Source organism: Vigna unguiculata, chromosome 7 (genome assembly GCF_037176805.1).
Source record: "Vigna unguiculata cultivar grain cowpea cultivar isolate G323 ecotype 2 chromosome 7, ASM3717680v1, whole genome shotgun sequence".
Taxonomy (NCBI): Eukaryota; Viridiplantae; Streptophyta; class Magnoliopsida; order Fabales; family Fabaceae; genus Vigna; species Vigna unguiculata.
In genome coordinates, this window is record NC_140798.1 from 26,757,950 (window position 1) to 26,774,886 (window position 16,937).

The 16,937-nt window shown below is 36.8% G+C and overlaps 2 protein-coding genes across 2 annotated transcripts; one reads left to right on the top strand and one right to left on the bottom strand.

Annotated features, from left to right (window-relative positions):
• Window positions 1–3,984: 3,984 nt before the first annotated feature.
• On the bottom strand, window positions 3,985–5,688 carry LOC114191268 (ammonium transporter 2 member 5-like). The gene is made up of 3 exons (XM_028080440.2): window positions 5,098–5,688; window positions 4,708–4,993; window positions 3,985–4,622 (listed from the first exon to the last, which is right to left on the bottom strand). Exons 1-3 carry the CDS (start codon window positions 5,686–5,688, stop codon window positions 4,063–4,065), a joined length of 1,437 nt encoding a protein of 478 aa, XP_027936241.2. The 3' UTR covers window positions 3,985–4,062.
• Window positions 5,689–6,905: 1,217 nt separating this feature from the next.
• APG1 (S-adenosyl-L-methionine-dependent methyltransferases superfamily protein) lies at window positions 6,906–9,580 on the top strand. The gene is made up of 4 exons (XM_028081515.2): window positions 6,906–7,133; window positions 7,284–7,867; window positions 8,226–8,532; window positions 9,255–9,580. Exons 1-4 carry the CDS (start codon window positions 7,086–7,088, stop codon window positions 9,408–9,410), a joined length of 1,095 nt encoding a protein of 364 aa, XP_027937316.1. The 5' UTR covers window positions 6,906–7,085; the 3' UTR covers window positions 9,411–9,580.
• Window positions 9,581–16,937: the final 7,357 nt, after the last annotated feature.

Below are 16,937 nucleotides of genomic sequence, written 5' to 3' on the forward strand. Positions count from 1 at the left end.
TCTGTTGCAGTTACTATCGGCCTAACAATGCTATTGAAAGTTAGCAGCCCTATGTACGATGAATAATCTCATAAAGTGTGTTGCTTTTGACCTATTCTAGCCATTTCTACCTATTATTCTTGTTCTTATAGTTCAATGTGAGAGTATTATGAGAAACATGATATGCTTTCTGCTTCTTGTAATAAAACTTCACGTGCTTCTTTGAAAAGTGTTCTCCTTATACCATTGTTCCTCCGGATTGTTTGTTCAATCTAAAGATCTTATCGTAATTGATAAGTCAAAATCCTACCTCTCATGCACAATAAAAAAAACACTATGAAGTACAAGTTAAATAGTTAAAAAGAATACAAAGATTTTTTTATAATATAACCAAAAACAAATTAAACGGAACATAATTAACTAAACCAAACTTTAGTCTCCGCCAACAACACAAAAAGCTTGTTACGAGATTGGTAAATGTACTAAATCACACAATTAATAAAGTGGAAAGTGCGAGTACTGTTTTTCAAGAGACTAATGTGGTTTAAGAAAACTTATGTTTATTTACTAATGAAGCTTAAGAATTTTCAAAAGAGGAAACATATTAATGAATGTGAAATAATTCTAAAACTAGAAAGCATTACAATTCACATAATAAAAACAATTAATTTGATTTAAGAAAATATATGATAAAAGCTTCATTGGGATTGAGTTTCATGATTTAATTTAGAGCAAAAACACCAAACAATATACTTCAAATTCCTTCACTAGCATTCATACCTTTTGTAACAAGCCCTAATTTATTACCAACGAGTCTAAACTTGAATAATTAAAACTATGTCTAGCAATTTTTATTATAAGTTCACAATAATGATCAAGTTTATGATGTTATGAATGACTAAATGTTTCACATCTATGCCTAGCATGTGAAATCGATTAGCAGTCCTATCCAATCAAATTTTCCAAACTCTCTTTCAATCAGTAAGTACTCCCACATATGCAACCTTATGAATGAAGGAGTTAGTTACTCCTAATGCATGAAGAGTTTGGCTCGGTGAAGGTGATTCTATGGTGAGGGATGAATGATTTCTAGAAAGGTTGGGCAAATTTTGGAGGAAGGGGACTAGAGGAGATCCTGAGAGGAGCTATAACAAAGTGACTCTCAAGAAGAAGTTTTTTGGAGTGATCTCGACATAATTTCCTTATACATTTAAGAGTGATTTTACAAAGGGTGGAGACCTCATTATATAGGAGGGAGGTCTCCTTTTGGACGAGTAAAAAGGGAGGGAGAATTCAAATTGAATTCTCCCATGTGCTCTTTAATCTGTAGCCGCATTAGGTGGATCAAGTGCCATACGAGACTCATATTTTACATGTTTTGCAACATGTGCAAATTACTTTAAATGTGAGAGCTCTTTTAAGACAAGGTGGACGACCTAGGGTTGAATTTGGCTTTAGAAAGCACAATTAAAGCCTTAGGTGTTTTCACGTAATCCAAGCCCAAGACAAGTCCAATTATTCAAATCAAAACTCAAATACATGGCCCAAAATAAAGTTTATACTACTGGACCTAAATACAAGCCCATTAAAAAAATTAAATCTTGACATGTTCCTTGACCCATGTCATTAATAATTTGAGTCCATTGGGCCCACTAGCCTCAAAGTCTTTCCAACTTTATTTTATCTTCCTTGTCATGTTTCTAGTGATAGGACCTCTGACTAGACCTAAGTCATCAAATAATGATCAATTTTTTTACACTACTTACTCAAGTTGCAATCCACTTTTAGGAATATTTTGATCATTAAAATAGTTAAATTTTGTATTTGTTAAGAAAGAGCTAAATTCAAGAATAAAATAGTAGATGTAGAGTGTGTTTAAAAATTCATTGGGTATCAAAATACACTACAAGAATGTGATCGATTAGAGTCGAAAATGTGGCGTGAGTTTGGCATCAGACATTATTTGAGTCGGCTAACGTCGGTCTAGCCGACATAAAGGTAAAGTTTTTTATATAAAAAATTAATAAAAGTGTTAAAATCTATCTGGGAGAAGAAACAATGGCTATATTAAATTTTATAGTAAAAATGAAATACACAACTTAAATAGAAAAATAAAAAAACATTAAAATATTATGAAATCTAAATCAAAACTAAAAATAAAATCAATATTTTATCCTACCTTAGAGAAAAATGAATAAGACAATTTTTTTAAAATAGATTACTTTCCCTTTCCTCTTCTTTCAAAGACGCTTTTCACTTTACCCTTTTTCCAAACCCTCCCATTTTCTGAACCCCCTTCTTCTTCAATCGACCTTAGATCCAGTCCTTATTCTACTTTTTTTTCTTCAATTTGTCAAGCTAGAAACAAGTTCCAAGCAGGGCCCTACTGATCAATCCCTAAATGGCGACTTCTTCTCCTCGATTAGCTTTGTGTGCTGCTACTTCGGATTGGAGGAGTCACTGATGACAATGGTGGTGGTAGTGGGCGTCAATATGAGTAGCTCAGCTGTTTGAGATGGTAATATTAACGACGAGAGCGGAAGAATGAGAGGGCTCGTTTTCTTCATCATCGGTAGCCAAAACATCATCTTCTTCGATGTCTTAAATCAACGCTTTGTGTGGTGGAGTTACTGCAACACTAGGCCAGCGTTAACGCTTTGTATACCTCCTGCCATATATATGCAACAATGGGGATGATTCTCAAGCACTAATTTGGGATTTTCATATTCTTAGGATTTGATTATTCATCTTCTCTTGTTTTATGTTCTCTTGTGATTTGGAATTTTTAAATTTGGGGTTTGATTCTATCTCTATTTTGTTTTTGTTGAAATTGATTTTATCCTGGATGATTCTTGGCTTTTGAACTGGAGTAGTTTTATTTTAGCTTTAGTGTTATAATACTTGATGTATTTCTACTTAGTATATGAAACATCAATTTTTGCTTATGACATCAAGTGTGTTATGTGTTTGTTCTCCTATTTGTGGCTTGGATCTTGCTATTATTCTTTTAATTAAGTTGTATAGTTTAGAATGTAATGCAACTCTATGGAGACGATATATTAGTTCTTTCGTTATATATACTGAATAATTCTTCTTGGTTTGCGTACAAAATTTTAAATTTTATTGTGCATAGGCTAAGCCAACGCAATTTAAATTCATCATTATATTTCCTTTTTTCTTTGCGTCGGTCAAGCCGAAGATAATTAAGCAGCTACACTTCGTCCTCATTTAGTCGACGCAAGAAGGCTTTGCATCTAATTTTTTGGCATGATTCACGTTTCGTCTCTAGACCGACGTAATTTATTTATTTGCGTGGACTTCCGCTTTAGAGTGTCCCATTTTACCCAACACAATTTGCCAACATTCTTGTAGTGATAGAAGTACCACAAAATTAAAAAAAAAAAAAAAGAGGTGCAACTTTAATAAAAAAATTAATAAAAACTAAAAACAAAACAAAAAAAATATATATTTGAGTATATCATTCATTAAAAGAATAAAAAATAAACAAAAAATTATAAAAAAGCATGTTTGAGAACACTACTTGAGTATGGATAGTTTGATTGACACAAAAAAGAATCGTGTTTGAAAATTCTCTTACTTTATTTTAAAATCGTTTTTCGAGACACATTTTCAATTTTCCGATAAGTTTTAAAATTAATCCCTTTTAGTAAATTTGAAAACCATTGCACAAATTAATCCTATATTTTGAGCTTAGTTATATTTGATATGATTATCATTGAAAGTCTAAATCAAGTTGCTAAAGAAAAATACCTCACCTTTTCAAAATTGATAGAGTTGGTTAAAGATAACATGAATTGAATTGAATTTATCTAAAGAAAAATTACTTATACACCTTATACACCTAAAGTAATGATCAGCACTTGATACACATTTAAAAAAAGAAAAGATAAGAAGTCATGAGTTTATGGAATAAGATATATAATATAATAAATAGATATATATATCATATATCAAGGGAAATGTACAACGGAAGTCTTGCAACAACAACCATCAGAGGAATGAAATTCTCTTCCTAACACCCTTCACCTTATTTAAACATTTCCCTCTCAAACAATCACAAAATCACTCCATTTCTGCATCAGTGGAAGTTTTTACATCAACAGTAGGCCATTCATGATTCATCTCAAAACTCACAGCCTCAGTGGCAGTCTCAAGCCTCTCTCCATCACCCCACAATGCATACGCAACCTCACCATGCACCGCATCATCTCCAACTTCCAACTCATCTTCCTGCAACCTAAGTGGAACAATGGTCTTAACAACCAAACACACAATGCTGGTTGTGGTGACATTCAGAAGTGTTACAAACACAATGCCAAGAAGCTGAACCCCCATTTGCCTCAACCCTGCCTTAGGCCTCCCTCTGAATATGCCATAAACAAGGCCCGTGTAGTGCACCGAATCCTCTACCCCATAGAAGAGACGGCAAAGGTCAGGGTCAGCAAAGAAACCAGCCAGAATACCACCTAAGCAACCGGCCACTGCATGAGTGTGGAAAACCGCCATGGTATCATCCACCTGTTTCAGGAGCCTAATCTCTTTGTGAAGAACCATCATTGTGTACCACGGGATGCTTCCCGACATAATTCCCATTATCATTGCTGCCCAACCTTGCACCACACCTGAACTCAAACATATAAATCATGTTATGACAGTGTACTACGTAAAGGTTCACACTTTCATAAAATATGTGGTTTGGTTTGGTACCTGCCGCAGGGGTTATGCAGACCAAACCAGTGATCATTCCTTGAGTGGCACCAATCACTGAAGGTTTTCCAAAGAAGAGGATATCAAGGAAAAGCCATGTCAACAAACTCATGGCCGTGCAGACATGGGTGTTGAGAACGGCCAGAGATGCATCTATGCTGGCTGCGTATGGATCTCCACCGTTGAATCCGGTCCACCCCATCCATAGTAGACCAGCCCCAGCCAGCATCAGAAGTATGTTGTTTGGAGGAAACCTCTCTCTATCCTTCACTGTCCTTGGCCCTACCTGCATACAGAATCACGTTCTCCACTTCATTCACCATGTCTTATCATAAACTCTTGCTACATGGTTACGAGATAATGTATGAAAGATGAATTTTTTATACATACCCAAGATGCTGCGATGAAACCAGCAATCCCAGAAGAAAGGTGAATAACAAAGCCACCGGAGTAATCAATGAGGCCCATTTTGAACAACCATCCAGCGGGGCTCCATATACTGAAGGCGCAGACGGTGTAAGAGAAGGTGACCCAAAGGGGAACGAATAACATCCAAGCGTAGAAGTTCATTCTCCCGAGCAACGCCCCGGCGATGAGAATCAACGTGATGGCTGCAAAGACGACCTGAAAGTACACCATAGTGGCGTTGGGAAAATCGCCGGAAAAGGCTTTGTCCCGAAGGAATTGTTGGTCTAAAGCCACGTTTGGACGTCCCAGAAATGGAAGAATCCTTTCACCAAAGGACATTTGATAGCACCACCCAACCCAGCAAACAAGAACCACCGCGAAAGCGTAGAGGGCCATGAACGCAGAGTTCAAAGCCCATTTCTTCTTGACTATGCTGCCGTAGAGGATGACCAGGCCCGGAACACTTTGCAGGCCCACCAGAGTGCCCGCCGTTAACTGCCACATGTTGTCTCCCTTGTTCATCCATTCCGGGCTTCCTTCATCCGGCAACAGGTTCGACGGTAGGTGATTCATCGTTTCTAAACACGCACTCTTCTCACTCTTCTATCTGTATATTCTCATGACAGTGTTAACTTTGTACCTATTTTGCTGCGTTCATTGTTGCAACGGAGAATCCAATGCCTAATTTGTCATACCACTGGAAAGCCCGTGGATTCTTGTAACTGAAATCTTTGTAATGTTCGATGATGAGTTTTAACGATCTATATACCTCAAATGAGAAGGCTTAAGCATTTCTTAAACCATTACACATAATACACCATTAATATATTTTATTTCATTAGATGCAACTTATTAAAATTGGTATCTTTTATCTGTTTTGGGTTCATACGGAGAAAAATAATTAAGTTATTTTAAGAAGAATGTACAAGTTATATTATTTATTTGTATTTTGTACTATAGTTATTCTAATATATTGTAACTCACATTAAAATAATATAAGAATCAAAATTTTAGTTTTCAAATATAAGATGACAATTAAGATTAGAGCATCTTTATTTCAAAATATATTATATGAGATTTTAATTTATTTATTTTATTTGTTATATATAAAACTTCTCGTAAATTTTAATTAATATTAACGGCAGATATTTTTAAGATAAAAGTATATTTGTTTATTTTTATAACCTAAATTCTTAAATTTTATATTAACCCTACATAATTTTAGTAAAGAAAAATTTTAGATCTGAGCTTCTTTCTGTTATCCTTATAATTAATTGGTGTTTTATCGTAGTTTACCCAGGTTTTATATTTATATATAATATTAAAATTAGATTAATTAATTGTAAAAGTACATACCCTAATAATCACGATATATTTGGAAAATAACTTTTATATTTTTGTTTTTTTATCAAGAATATAGCGCGTCTTGCGCGGGCCGACGCACATAATGATCAATCATAATATACCGTTCGAATTAATATATATATATATATATATATATATATATATATATATATATATATATATATATATATAAATTTTCGTGAATCTTTAATTATATTTTTTAATTTAAGTTTAATTCTCGTATTGTTATATTTTTCATTAAAATTAAAAATCAATAAACTCATTCGATGTTAATATAAAAAAATATTATTTACGAACTAGTATTTCTCTACAAGTTTAAAAGTATTTTTCTGCTTAAAAGTATTTTTATTTAATTTTTCTTTTTACATTGAACAAGTAATAAAGTATCTCACCTAAACATATCAATGGTTACAAAAAGAAGCATACACTATAAAATCATGGGTATTGATAATCCTCCCTGATTTGGTTTTGGTGTAATAATTGTTCTGAATTCTTACTAATTGGAGAGGATAAAAGTGTGATAAACTCAATTAAGTTAGTGAATTTGGTGTAGGTTTCCTTATGTAGTAGTAGTGAGTGGTTAGAAATGAATCTGATTTAATTTAATGGTACTATTTTGTGTGAGCCACACCAAATTCAACCGCCACATTAAGGTTACGCTTCCTCTTTTTGTTTCTTTCGCTTCCTTACCTAAGCTTGATAATCCCCACTTTCTCCCTTCATTTTTTCTGGATAACATCTCTGTTTCCATGATAAACTAAAGCTTCTTTTGAATTGAACTTTTTTGTGGTTTTTGTGTGTAGATTGGTTCAATGGCTTCGGTAATGCTCAGTGGAACTGAAAAGCTAACTCTGAGAACCCTAACCGGAAACGGGTTGGGTTTCACGGCTTCAGATTTGCACGGTAAGGCTTTTCCCAGAGTGAGTTTTGTTGCTACTAGCAGTGCTAGAATCCCCAACTCTAGGAGCATGGTGGTGCCCAAGTGTAGTGTCTCGGCTTCCAGGCCAACCTCGCAACCCAGGTTCATTCAGCACAAGAAAGAGGCGTTTTGGTTCTATAGGTTTCTCTCTATTGTGTATGACCATGTGATTAACCCTGGCCATTGGACCGAGGACATGAGGGATGAAGCCCTTGAACCCGCCGGTCTCAATGATCTCAATTCCAGGAATATGATTGTTGTTGATGTTGGTGGCGGCACGGGTTTCACCACTCTGGGTATTGTCAAGCACGTGGATGCCAAAAATGTCACCATTCTTGACCAGTCACCCCACCAGCTCGCAAAGGCCAAGCAGAAGGAACCACTCAAGGAATGCAAGATAATCGAAGGGGATGCTGAGGATCTCCCATTTCCAACTGATTATGCCGATAGATATGTATCTGCAGGAAGGTAAAGCTTGTCTTTAGCTGTCTTGTCTATGCTGTTTTAATTTGTTCTTATATGATGATATTGTGTGATGTCAAGTTTTCATTGCTGTGCTACAGTTGCATTGTCGTTATTGAAGAGTTCAGTTCATTCAGTGACCTAGATTGGAAATTAATTTACATTTTGGTCATTTTATGTGTGTATAGATGTATATTACTGTGTTTGGTTCCACATCTCAGATGTGATTTCTCATGTTTTTGGATGTGATTTTAAGAAGCAAATAGTTATAGCTTCCACATTCCAAATGTGATTTTTACTTCTCAATGGATTTCAAATGGTGGTTATCTGTAAAAGAGGTGATTTGCGTGCTTTTGTTTCTCAGTATTGAGTATTGGCCGGATCCGCAGCGTGGCATCAAGGAAGCTTACAGAGTTTTGAAACTTGGAGGCAAGGCGTGTCTAATTGGTCCTGTGTACCCAACATTTTGGTTGTCTCGTTTCTTTGCAGATGTTTGGATGCTCTTTCCCAAGGAGGAGGAGTATATTGACTGGTTTAAAAAGGCAGGGTTTAAGGACGTCCAACTGAAAAGGATTGGCCCAAAATGGTATCGCGGAGTTCGCCGTCATGGCTTGATTATGGGTTGTTCTGTGACCGGTGTTAAACCTGCATCTGGGGATTCTCCTTTGCAGGTATTTGTCTTCTTAGGTTTTCAATCTATATATTTGTCTTCGTTTGCCCTTGTTTTCTTCGGGGATTTGTTGGTCATATATTAACTTGAACTCCTAGATTATGTGCATCTGTTTTTGAAACGATACACCATTTTATGATTTACAAAACATAAACAAAGTAGACACTTAACATGGATAATTAGCTGATGTAATCATTTGCTGAGTATGATGATCAAACTAACAAGGTTGAATTTACTGCTTGCTTTCAGTTTTGATTTACATGCTTAGTTAGGTCAACAAGTTTCACACTTTCATTCATCGAATAAGTTGAAGTGTAATAATATAATAGTCTCTGTTTACAAAATTCTTGTACAGAGGCAAGCAAATGTTCTGGTTTTCTTTAACTGAATGTCATCTTTTATGTTCTTTGAGTAAATACCATGAATACTTTGGTTTAGAGTCTGGATTTCCAATTAAGGGCTAACCTACTTTACCTTTTTCCTATGCAAGACATAGTTTTCTTGGTTAGCTGCAAAATTTCCATTCAAAATAATATAGTTATAGGATTTAAGGTTTGATTGAATATGCGATTTGTTTTCAAAATGTTTACATTATTATCCCCTTGACTTTGCAAGATGGCAATGTATTAGTATATTTCAAAAGTATATTTCCATATTGTAGCTTAACTAGAGGAGTAAAATGCAAAATATTATGATTGACTCGGTTTCTTCAATTTGCTGCAGCTTGGTCCAAAGGCAGAAGATGTTGAAAAGCCCGTCAATCCATTCGTCTTTTTAATGCGCTTTGTTTTGGGTGCCTTGGCAGCTACATGGTTTGTGTTGGTTCCTATTTACATGTGGCTCAAAGATCAAATTGTTCCCAAAGGTCAGCCAATCTAAGAGATATTGGTAGTTAAACCTTTTGATACTCTTAATCAGTGTCTAGCTCAAAGTTTCATCCAATTTACGTGCAACTAAGAAACATCTATCAAACGTCAATTAGTTTCTTATGTAATTGAGCTCAATTTTTCTCGGTGCTCTTGCAAGCTATATGATAATTTTGGGTGTCAGCATATTAGTCAAAGCATATTAGTCAAAGTCTAAGAATTAGATGGCAGACTCATGAGATTCCACTGTTTCCAAAAATCATGTTCGTTCCACAGCAAATTATGATTGGAACAGTTTGAAATATGGGGGATCGTGGCTAAATTTTGAAAAAACAAAGAATTGTTTGGAGTTCTGTTCTGGGTCAAAGGTTTTTGTTTTCCTATTCGCATACAAATAAATTGCCTGAGTCTTCACCTCTTTCATTCATGTGAACCCATTTGCACAATGACTGATTTAGGATCTTTAGGGTTAGAACCTTGTAGGAAAATTGAAAACTAGTGAAAAACTGGATTGGAAAGTGGACAGAAATGAGTTTTTGAGAGTGAAGAAAGGGCAAGAGGTAAATATGAAAGGTGGAAGGAAAGAACCACTCTTTCTAAGGGATACAATACGCAAAAGGATAAGAAAGTCTTTTGATATAGCCTAGGGTTCTTGAATCATTCAAGAACTTGGGAAAATCATTTTCGATAAAAAAGATAAATTCTAATGTTTCTAAATAAAACTCAACTTGTTTTATTGATAAAAAATGATTGAACTTATATGGAAGCTTTAACTATGAGAATTACAAAAAGATTCCTTAATTGTAATTACAATCTACTTAAGCTAATAATGATCTCATTACTTAATGTTGATTGTAATTGAAATTGTGGCAATTAAAAGCATCCAGCTATCTTGGTCTTTGATAGAAACTAGGAAAAACTGAAAAAGATAGTATGTATTATTCAGCAATTTATGGAGTAAAACAGTAATGGGCTATAATTCTGCAGCAACACAATAATTCCAGAGTCATAGACTCCTCCAGAGAATATCTCTCCTTCCACTCCAAAAGACTAACTAACTCCCCTCCACCACTCTCCTCTCTCTCATATACCCAAACCCACCAAAATAGAATCTTTTACACGTCAGCCCTGCTTCCTAACTAATTTCTCACTCCTTCCCCATTTGGCCCCACTTTCTTTCTTCTGGTATAAACATTCCATATCTTGGGCCTACTGTCAATAATTGTGCCTTGTTGAGTAACAGGCCCATGCTCCTTTCTCACTGTATGACTCTTATTTGGAGTCCTATCATTACCCTCCTCTGCAACTACAGCCTTGTCCTCAAGGCTGAATAAAGGAAATTGACTTTGCAATAGCACTTCATCTTTCCATGTTGTCTCTTCCTCGGTTCTTCCCTTCCACTTCACCAACCATTGCTTGATAATAGTACCCTCCTTCGAAATTTCCCGAACTGCTAACACTGCCTGGGGCTCTTCCATCCCTTCTTCCTCTATGCCCAATTCTGGTGGCAAAACAGATTCCACCACATGGTTCCCAATGGCCTTTTTCAGTTGAGAAATGTGAAAAATTGGGTGTACTCTGACTGATTCTGGCAGCTTCACCTTATACGACACTGCTCCAATTTTCTGAATTATTGGGAAAGGTCCATAATACCTAGGTGCCAACTTTTGATTAATACGGCGAGCTACGGTCTGCTGCCTATGTGGCCGCAATTTGACAAACACCCACTCTCCCACTTCCAATTGCATGAACCTACGTTTTTTGTCTGCAAATTTCTTCATCTGCTGTTGAGCTCGCAACAAGTGATATTTCAATTGTCGAATGGCCTCATCTCTATCAACCAAGTCAGCTGCTACTGTTTCCACTCGCGTTTCCCCTTGTGTAAAACGCACTAATGGAGGTGGTGTTCTACCATAAACCACTTCAAAAGGAGTTTTGCCAGTAGATCCATGAAACGTAGTATTATACCATAGCTCCGCCCACGGTACCCAATATGACTAGCTCTTAGGTTGTTCTGATACAAAACACCGCAAATAAGCTTCTAAACATCGGTTAACTACTTCCGTTTGACCATCAGTTTCCGGATGGTAAGCTGAACTCATTTTCAATGTTGTTCCCTACAACCGAAATAATTCTTGCCAAAATAGGCTCATGAAAATTGGGTCTCGATCACTAACAATTGATAGTGGAATACCATGAAGTCTCATAATCTCTTTAGCGAATAGTTCAGCAATCTTTCTTGCAGTGTAAGGATGTTTCAGCAAAATGAAATGACCATATTTAGACAATCGGTCCACCACCACCAATATCGCCTGAAACCCTTTTGATTTGGGCAATCCTATAATGAAATCCAGGGAAACATCTTCCCAAATCCTGTCCGGAATAGGTAAGGGTTGAAGTAATCCTGCTGGAGAAGTTGCCTCATACTTCTGGCGTTGGCAGACCTCACATGCCTTAACAAATTCTTGAACCATCCCCTTCATACCAGTCCAATAGACATTGCCTGCAATACGTTTATAGGTTCTTAGAAAACCCGAGTGACCCCCGGCTGGTGACGAATGAAACTCCGTTAAAATGGTTGGAATTAACGATGACTTTGCTGATAACACCAATCTGTTTTTGTAAAATAACACCCCTCGATGTATGCTGAAACACGCGATCGATGAGTCCCCTTGCTGCAACTTCTGCACCACTTGCTGCAAGAAAGGGTCCGATTTAACTTCCTTTTGGACATGTTGTTCCTGCAACCATATTGGAAAAGATTGAATCTCCTTCAATTCACCATCTTCAAACATTCTTGACAGTGAGTCAGCAGCCTTGTTATCCGGACCAGGTTTGTAAATCACCTCAAACTGATATCCCAACAGCTTTGCCAACCAATTTTCTTGAGCTGCAGTGGTGATCCTTTGATGTAAAAGGTGTCCCAAGCTTTTCTGGTCAGAATACACCTTGAAACTCCTTCCAATCAGATACGGTCTCCAATGTTGGACAGCTAAGACTAACGCCATTAACTCTTTTTCATAGGTTGATTTATTTAAATTGGTAGGTGACAAAGCTTTACTGAAATAAGCTATTGGGTGACCGTCTTGCATCAACACTGCCCCTATCCCTGCTCCGGAGGCATCACACTCGATTGCAAATGGCTTGGAAAAATTAGGCAAGGACAATAGAGGAGCGTGAGTCATTACCTTTTTTAATTCTTCAAAAGCCAACTCTGCTGTAGGACCCCAATGAAATCCGTCCTTCTTTGTCAATTCCGTGAGAGGTCTAGCAATCTTACCATAATTCGCAATAAATTTTCGGTAGTACCCCGTCAAGCCCAAAAAACCTCTTACACCCTTTACATTATGAGGAATAGGCCAATTCAACACACTTTTAATTTTTTCTGGGTCCACTGCCACTCCCTTTTCAGAAATTAAATGACCCAAATATTCCACTTGCCTACTCCCAAAAACACACTTCTTTCCATTTACCTTAAGGTCTTGTTCACGCAGCAACTTCAACACTATAGTTACGTGTTTCAAATGCTCCCCCCATCCTTTGCTGTACACTAGTATATCATCAAAGAATACTAGAACAAACTTTCGTAAATATGCCTTGAAAATATTATTCATGGTTGATTGAAAAGTGGCCGGGGCGCTAGTCAACCCAAAAGGCATCACCAAAAATTCGTAGTGACCCTCATGTGTCCTAAAAGCCGTTTTATGAACGTCTTCCTCCGTCATACGTATTTGATGATATCCCGATTTCAAGTCTAGTTTTGAGAAATAAATCGCTCCATGTAACTCATCTAATAACTCCTCTACAACTGGAATGGGATATTTATCAGGAATTGTGACCCTATTCAATTCCCTATAATCCACACACATGCGCCAAGATCCGTCCTTCTTAACAAGAATGACAGGGCTGGAAAACGCACTTGAACTATGTCTAATAATTCCCTGCTTCAACATCTCCCCAACCTGTTTTTCAATCTCCTCCTTATGGTGATATGGGTATCGGTAAGGACGCACACTAACCGGCCCCGTTGTAGGCTGCAATTCAATGGAATGAGTAACAGCCCTGCATGGTGGTAGTCCTTGTGGCTCCTGGAAGACAACCGCAAAATTTGCTAAAATTTGTCGAATATCTCCAACTTGTTTATCAGACAACCCTTGTTTCAAATTGGACTTTTCATCAAGACTATTCCCTTTAACCAAACTCTGGAGGGAAGTCACTGTTTGCCCTTGTTGTCCAGATTTCTTTTGTTTCTGACCATGTAACTCTATCTGTTTGCCATGCCAAACAAAACTCAAAGTCATCTCCTCCCAATCGAAAGTGACCTTCCCAAATCTCTGCAACCAAGCAACTCCTAAAATCATGTCTACATCTCCCAACTCTAACACATATGGCGCTACTACAGTAGAGAATTCTCCTAATTGAATTTCCAGCTCTTTACATTTTCCCACAGTTGACACCTTGTGCCCATCTCCCAAACGCACCCCCATCGATTTCCCTTTGTCGACTTTCAACTCCATTGCAACCACCACATGAGGAGAAATAAAATTGTGGCTAGCCCCACTGTCAATCAACACCCCCAAAGCTACTCCATGGAGACGGCCCTCTAAACGCAAGGTTGAAGGACGATTCCGACCCCCACACGATATTTCGACTTCCGCAAACAGCCCCATAGACCCACATTCCAAGGTACGATCAACTTCCTCCTCTCGCAGCTCAATCGCGATAACCTCCCCCTCTTCATTAATTGTTTCGTCATCTGCTAACACCACCAATCTCAACTGGCGCTCCGCACACTGGTGTAAAGGGTGGTATTTCTCACCACATCGGAAACAAAGCCCCTGAGCCTTCCTGTTCATCAGCTCAGAATACGGTAAGTGCTTCGTACCACGATTGCGATCGGTGGTCGGAGTGCGGTCCGCGGATACACGACTACCCTGCGGTGTCACAGATCTTGATTCATGGGGACTCGAACTACTCACCGAAAATGATTTGGATTTTGTCCCTTGTGTTGGGTCTGGTCCAACTCCTAACCTCATTGGATATGGGCCTTGGCCTGACCCAGATCCAAACTTGTCCACTTGACCCGTACCCCAATCCCGATTACTTTTCCAAACACGTGTTCCTCCTCTTCTTTGAAATCCATCACCCTGTAATTCGATTTCCACATCTCTAGCCAGACGCATGGCTTGTAGACGGTTCACAGGGTTGAAAGTGCGAACCCTCCGTCGAATCTCTGATCGCAGTCCTCCAATAAAATAGCCCAGGTATTGCTCCTCTGGTAGCCGCGATACTTGAGACGATATGTATTCAAACTCTGCCAAATATTCTTCAACGCTACCCGTCTGCAACAAATCTTTTAATTCCTCAAAAGGATTATTGCTGGTACGACCCCCATAACGACCTATCAACTCTCGTTTCAGCTGGGCCCACGACAAGTCCTCAGATTCTTGTAGAAGGTTGAACCAATGAATGGTTGCACCTTCCATGCTCAACTTGGCTAAACGAACCTTCACCTCCTCGGTCGAGCCTTGCACCTCAAAATATGTCTCTGCCCGTGTAATCCACCCCACAGGGTCAATGCCGTCAAAAGACGGCAACTCAACCTTCTTCGCCGACATCTTATACTCGGCTCCAGACTCCATTCCCAAAAATGGAGATGTTTGACGATCCTCACGCCGTTCTGTATGCAACTTAGCAAACTCCTCCAAAATGGATTGGCGAAATTCCGCCAATGACTGACGTACTGATACTTCCATTGCTGCCATTTTCTCCTCCAATGCTTCGACTCGGTCAGACATTTTTGGTGGCATGGACAACAATACTAGCTCCCCTCGTAATCCGGCAGGTCGGACCAATGATAGAAACTAGGAAAAACTGAAAAAGATAGTATGTATTATTCAGCAATTTATGGAGTAAAACAGTAATGGGCTATAATTCTGCAGCAACACAATAATTCCAGAGTCATAGACTCCTCCAGAGAATACCTCTCCTTCCACTCCAAAAGACTAACTAACTCCCCTCCACCACTCTCCTCTCTCTCATATACCCAAACCCACCAAAATAGAATCTTTTACACGTCAGCCCTGCTTCCTAACTAATTTCTCACTCCTTCCCCATTTGGCCCCACTTTCTTTCTTCTGGTATAAACATTCCATATCTTGGACCTACTGTCAATAATTGTGCCTTGTTGAGTAACAGGCCCATGCTCCTTTCTCACTGTATGACTCTTATTTGGAGTCCTATCAGTCTTCCAAAGGTTGTTGTCGATTCGGTTCTTATTACAATTTAAAATAAATTAAACTAAAGTTCATTAATTAATTAATTCCAAACATAAATTTAGATAGTCAATTTTGCAAATGATTGAGTTATTATTTAAGAAAACTAATTACTTAAAAACTGAAGCAAAGAAGAGTTCTCCGTCCGAGTCATGATGTAATTCATCACTTTCTTGATATTTTTTTTCTTGAAATATGGGTTTATATTCAAATAGTAAGGACAACACTTGATGAATAACTTATGTTTTTCTTGTTCTAGTTCTTGTTATAGTTCTAAATCCTTCAAATAGATTGTTACTCTTGCTCATGATCACACCTTGTTTATTGTCACATCCCATCATTCATTTTCAACAGGACTCTTCGTTCTATATTGGTGAGGACAGGTGTTTTGAGTGTTGTTCTTGTGCGGTGTGGTACCTAGTGTTGGTTTCCATTTCGTTTCTTCTGGGCATTTGCTTTTCATTTCCCGTGATTGATTTTATTTTAAGTATTTATATTATTTTCATATATATATATATATATATATATAATATTTTTGTAGAAAGTAAAATCTACTATATTTATTACAATCTCCTAAGATTTAAGATTTTTTTAGCTTTATATGGTTTTAGTGTATGATAATCCTGAACTTTCGACATTATTGGTTTTGGTTTTAGTTCTCATTCTCAATTTTTTTTTTATCAATTTGGTTCTAGCAATCTTACATAATGAAACAATGATTTACTCTTCATAAGGAAATGAATTGAAAATATAAAGAGCCAAATGGAATAATAATAAAAAGTGAGGAGAAGATAACTTTAAACTTTCCTTGCACATATGAGCTGATTTGGAAAACTGATTTGGAAGGAAACTCACGTATACAATTAAGGTAAAATTATATTCGATTGTATATTTTATTATTGTCTTTATAATTACTGGCATAAACACATGTGTATATATTTTTTTAAATATGTATGATAATATGTTAGTGATGATATTATAATATTATTAAATTAATATATAAAATAAAATTATATTTATTAAAATAAAGTGAAATAAAAAAAATTATAAAAAAATAATTATTGATGAATATAAAAGTAAAATGAGAAAAAATAGAAAATTTCATAGAAAACATTGTTAATCTTAAAAATTTAACAAGTTATTATATTGTCTGGATAAAATAAAAGTTATGAAATGTGAACATAAAGAATAGAATTCTATTTATAATATATAAATAATATATATATATATATATATATATATATATAGTTATATATATAGTTATC

Bases quoted from the DNA above. Each gene is read 5' to 3' on its own strand.
- APG1 (XM_028081515.2), top strand. From the start codon at position 7,086: ATGGTACTATTTTGTGTGAGCCACACCAAATTCAACCGCCACATTAAG. The intron at 7,134-7,283 runs GTTACGCTTCCT...TTTTGTGTGTAG, and splicing joins AATTCAACCGCCACATTAAG to ATTGGTTCAATGGCTTCGGT. The intron at 8,533-9,254 runs GTATTTGTCTTC...AATTTGCTGCAG, and splicing joins CTGGGGATTCTCCTTTGCAG to CTTGGTCCAAAGGCAGAAGA.
- LOC114191268 (XM_028080440.2), bottom strand. From the start codon at position 5,688: ATGAATCACCTACCGTCGAACCTGTTGCCGGATGAAGGAAGCCCGGAA. The intron at 4,994-5,097 runs GTATGTATAAAA...TTCTGTATGCAG, and splicing joins GTTTCATCGCAGCATCTTGG to GTAGGGCCAAGGACAGTGAA. The intron at 4,623-4,707 runs GTACCAAACCAA...GTTTGAGTTCAG, and splicing joins CTGCATAACCCCTGCGGCAG to GTGTGGTGCAAGGTTGGGCA.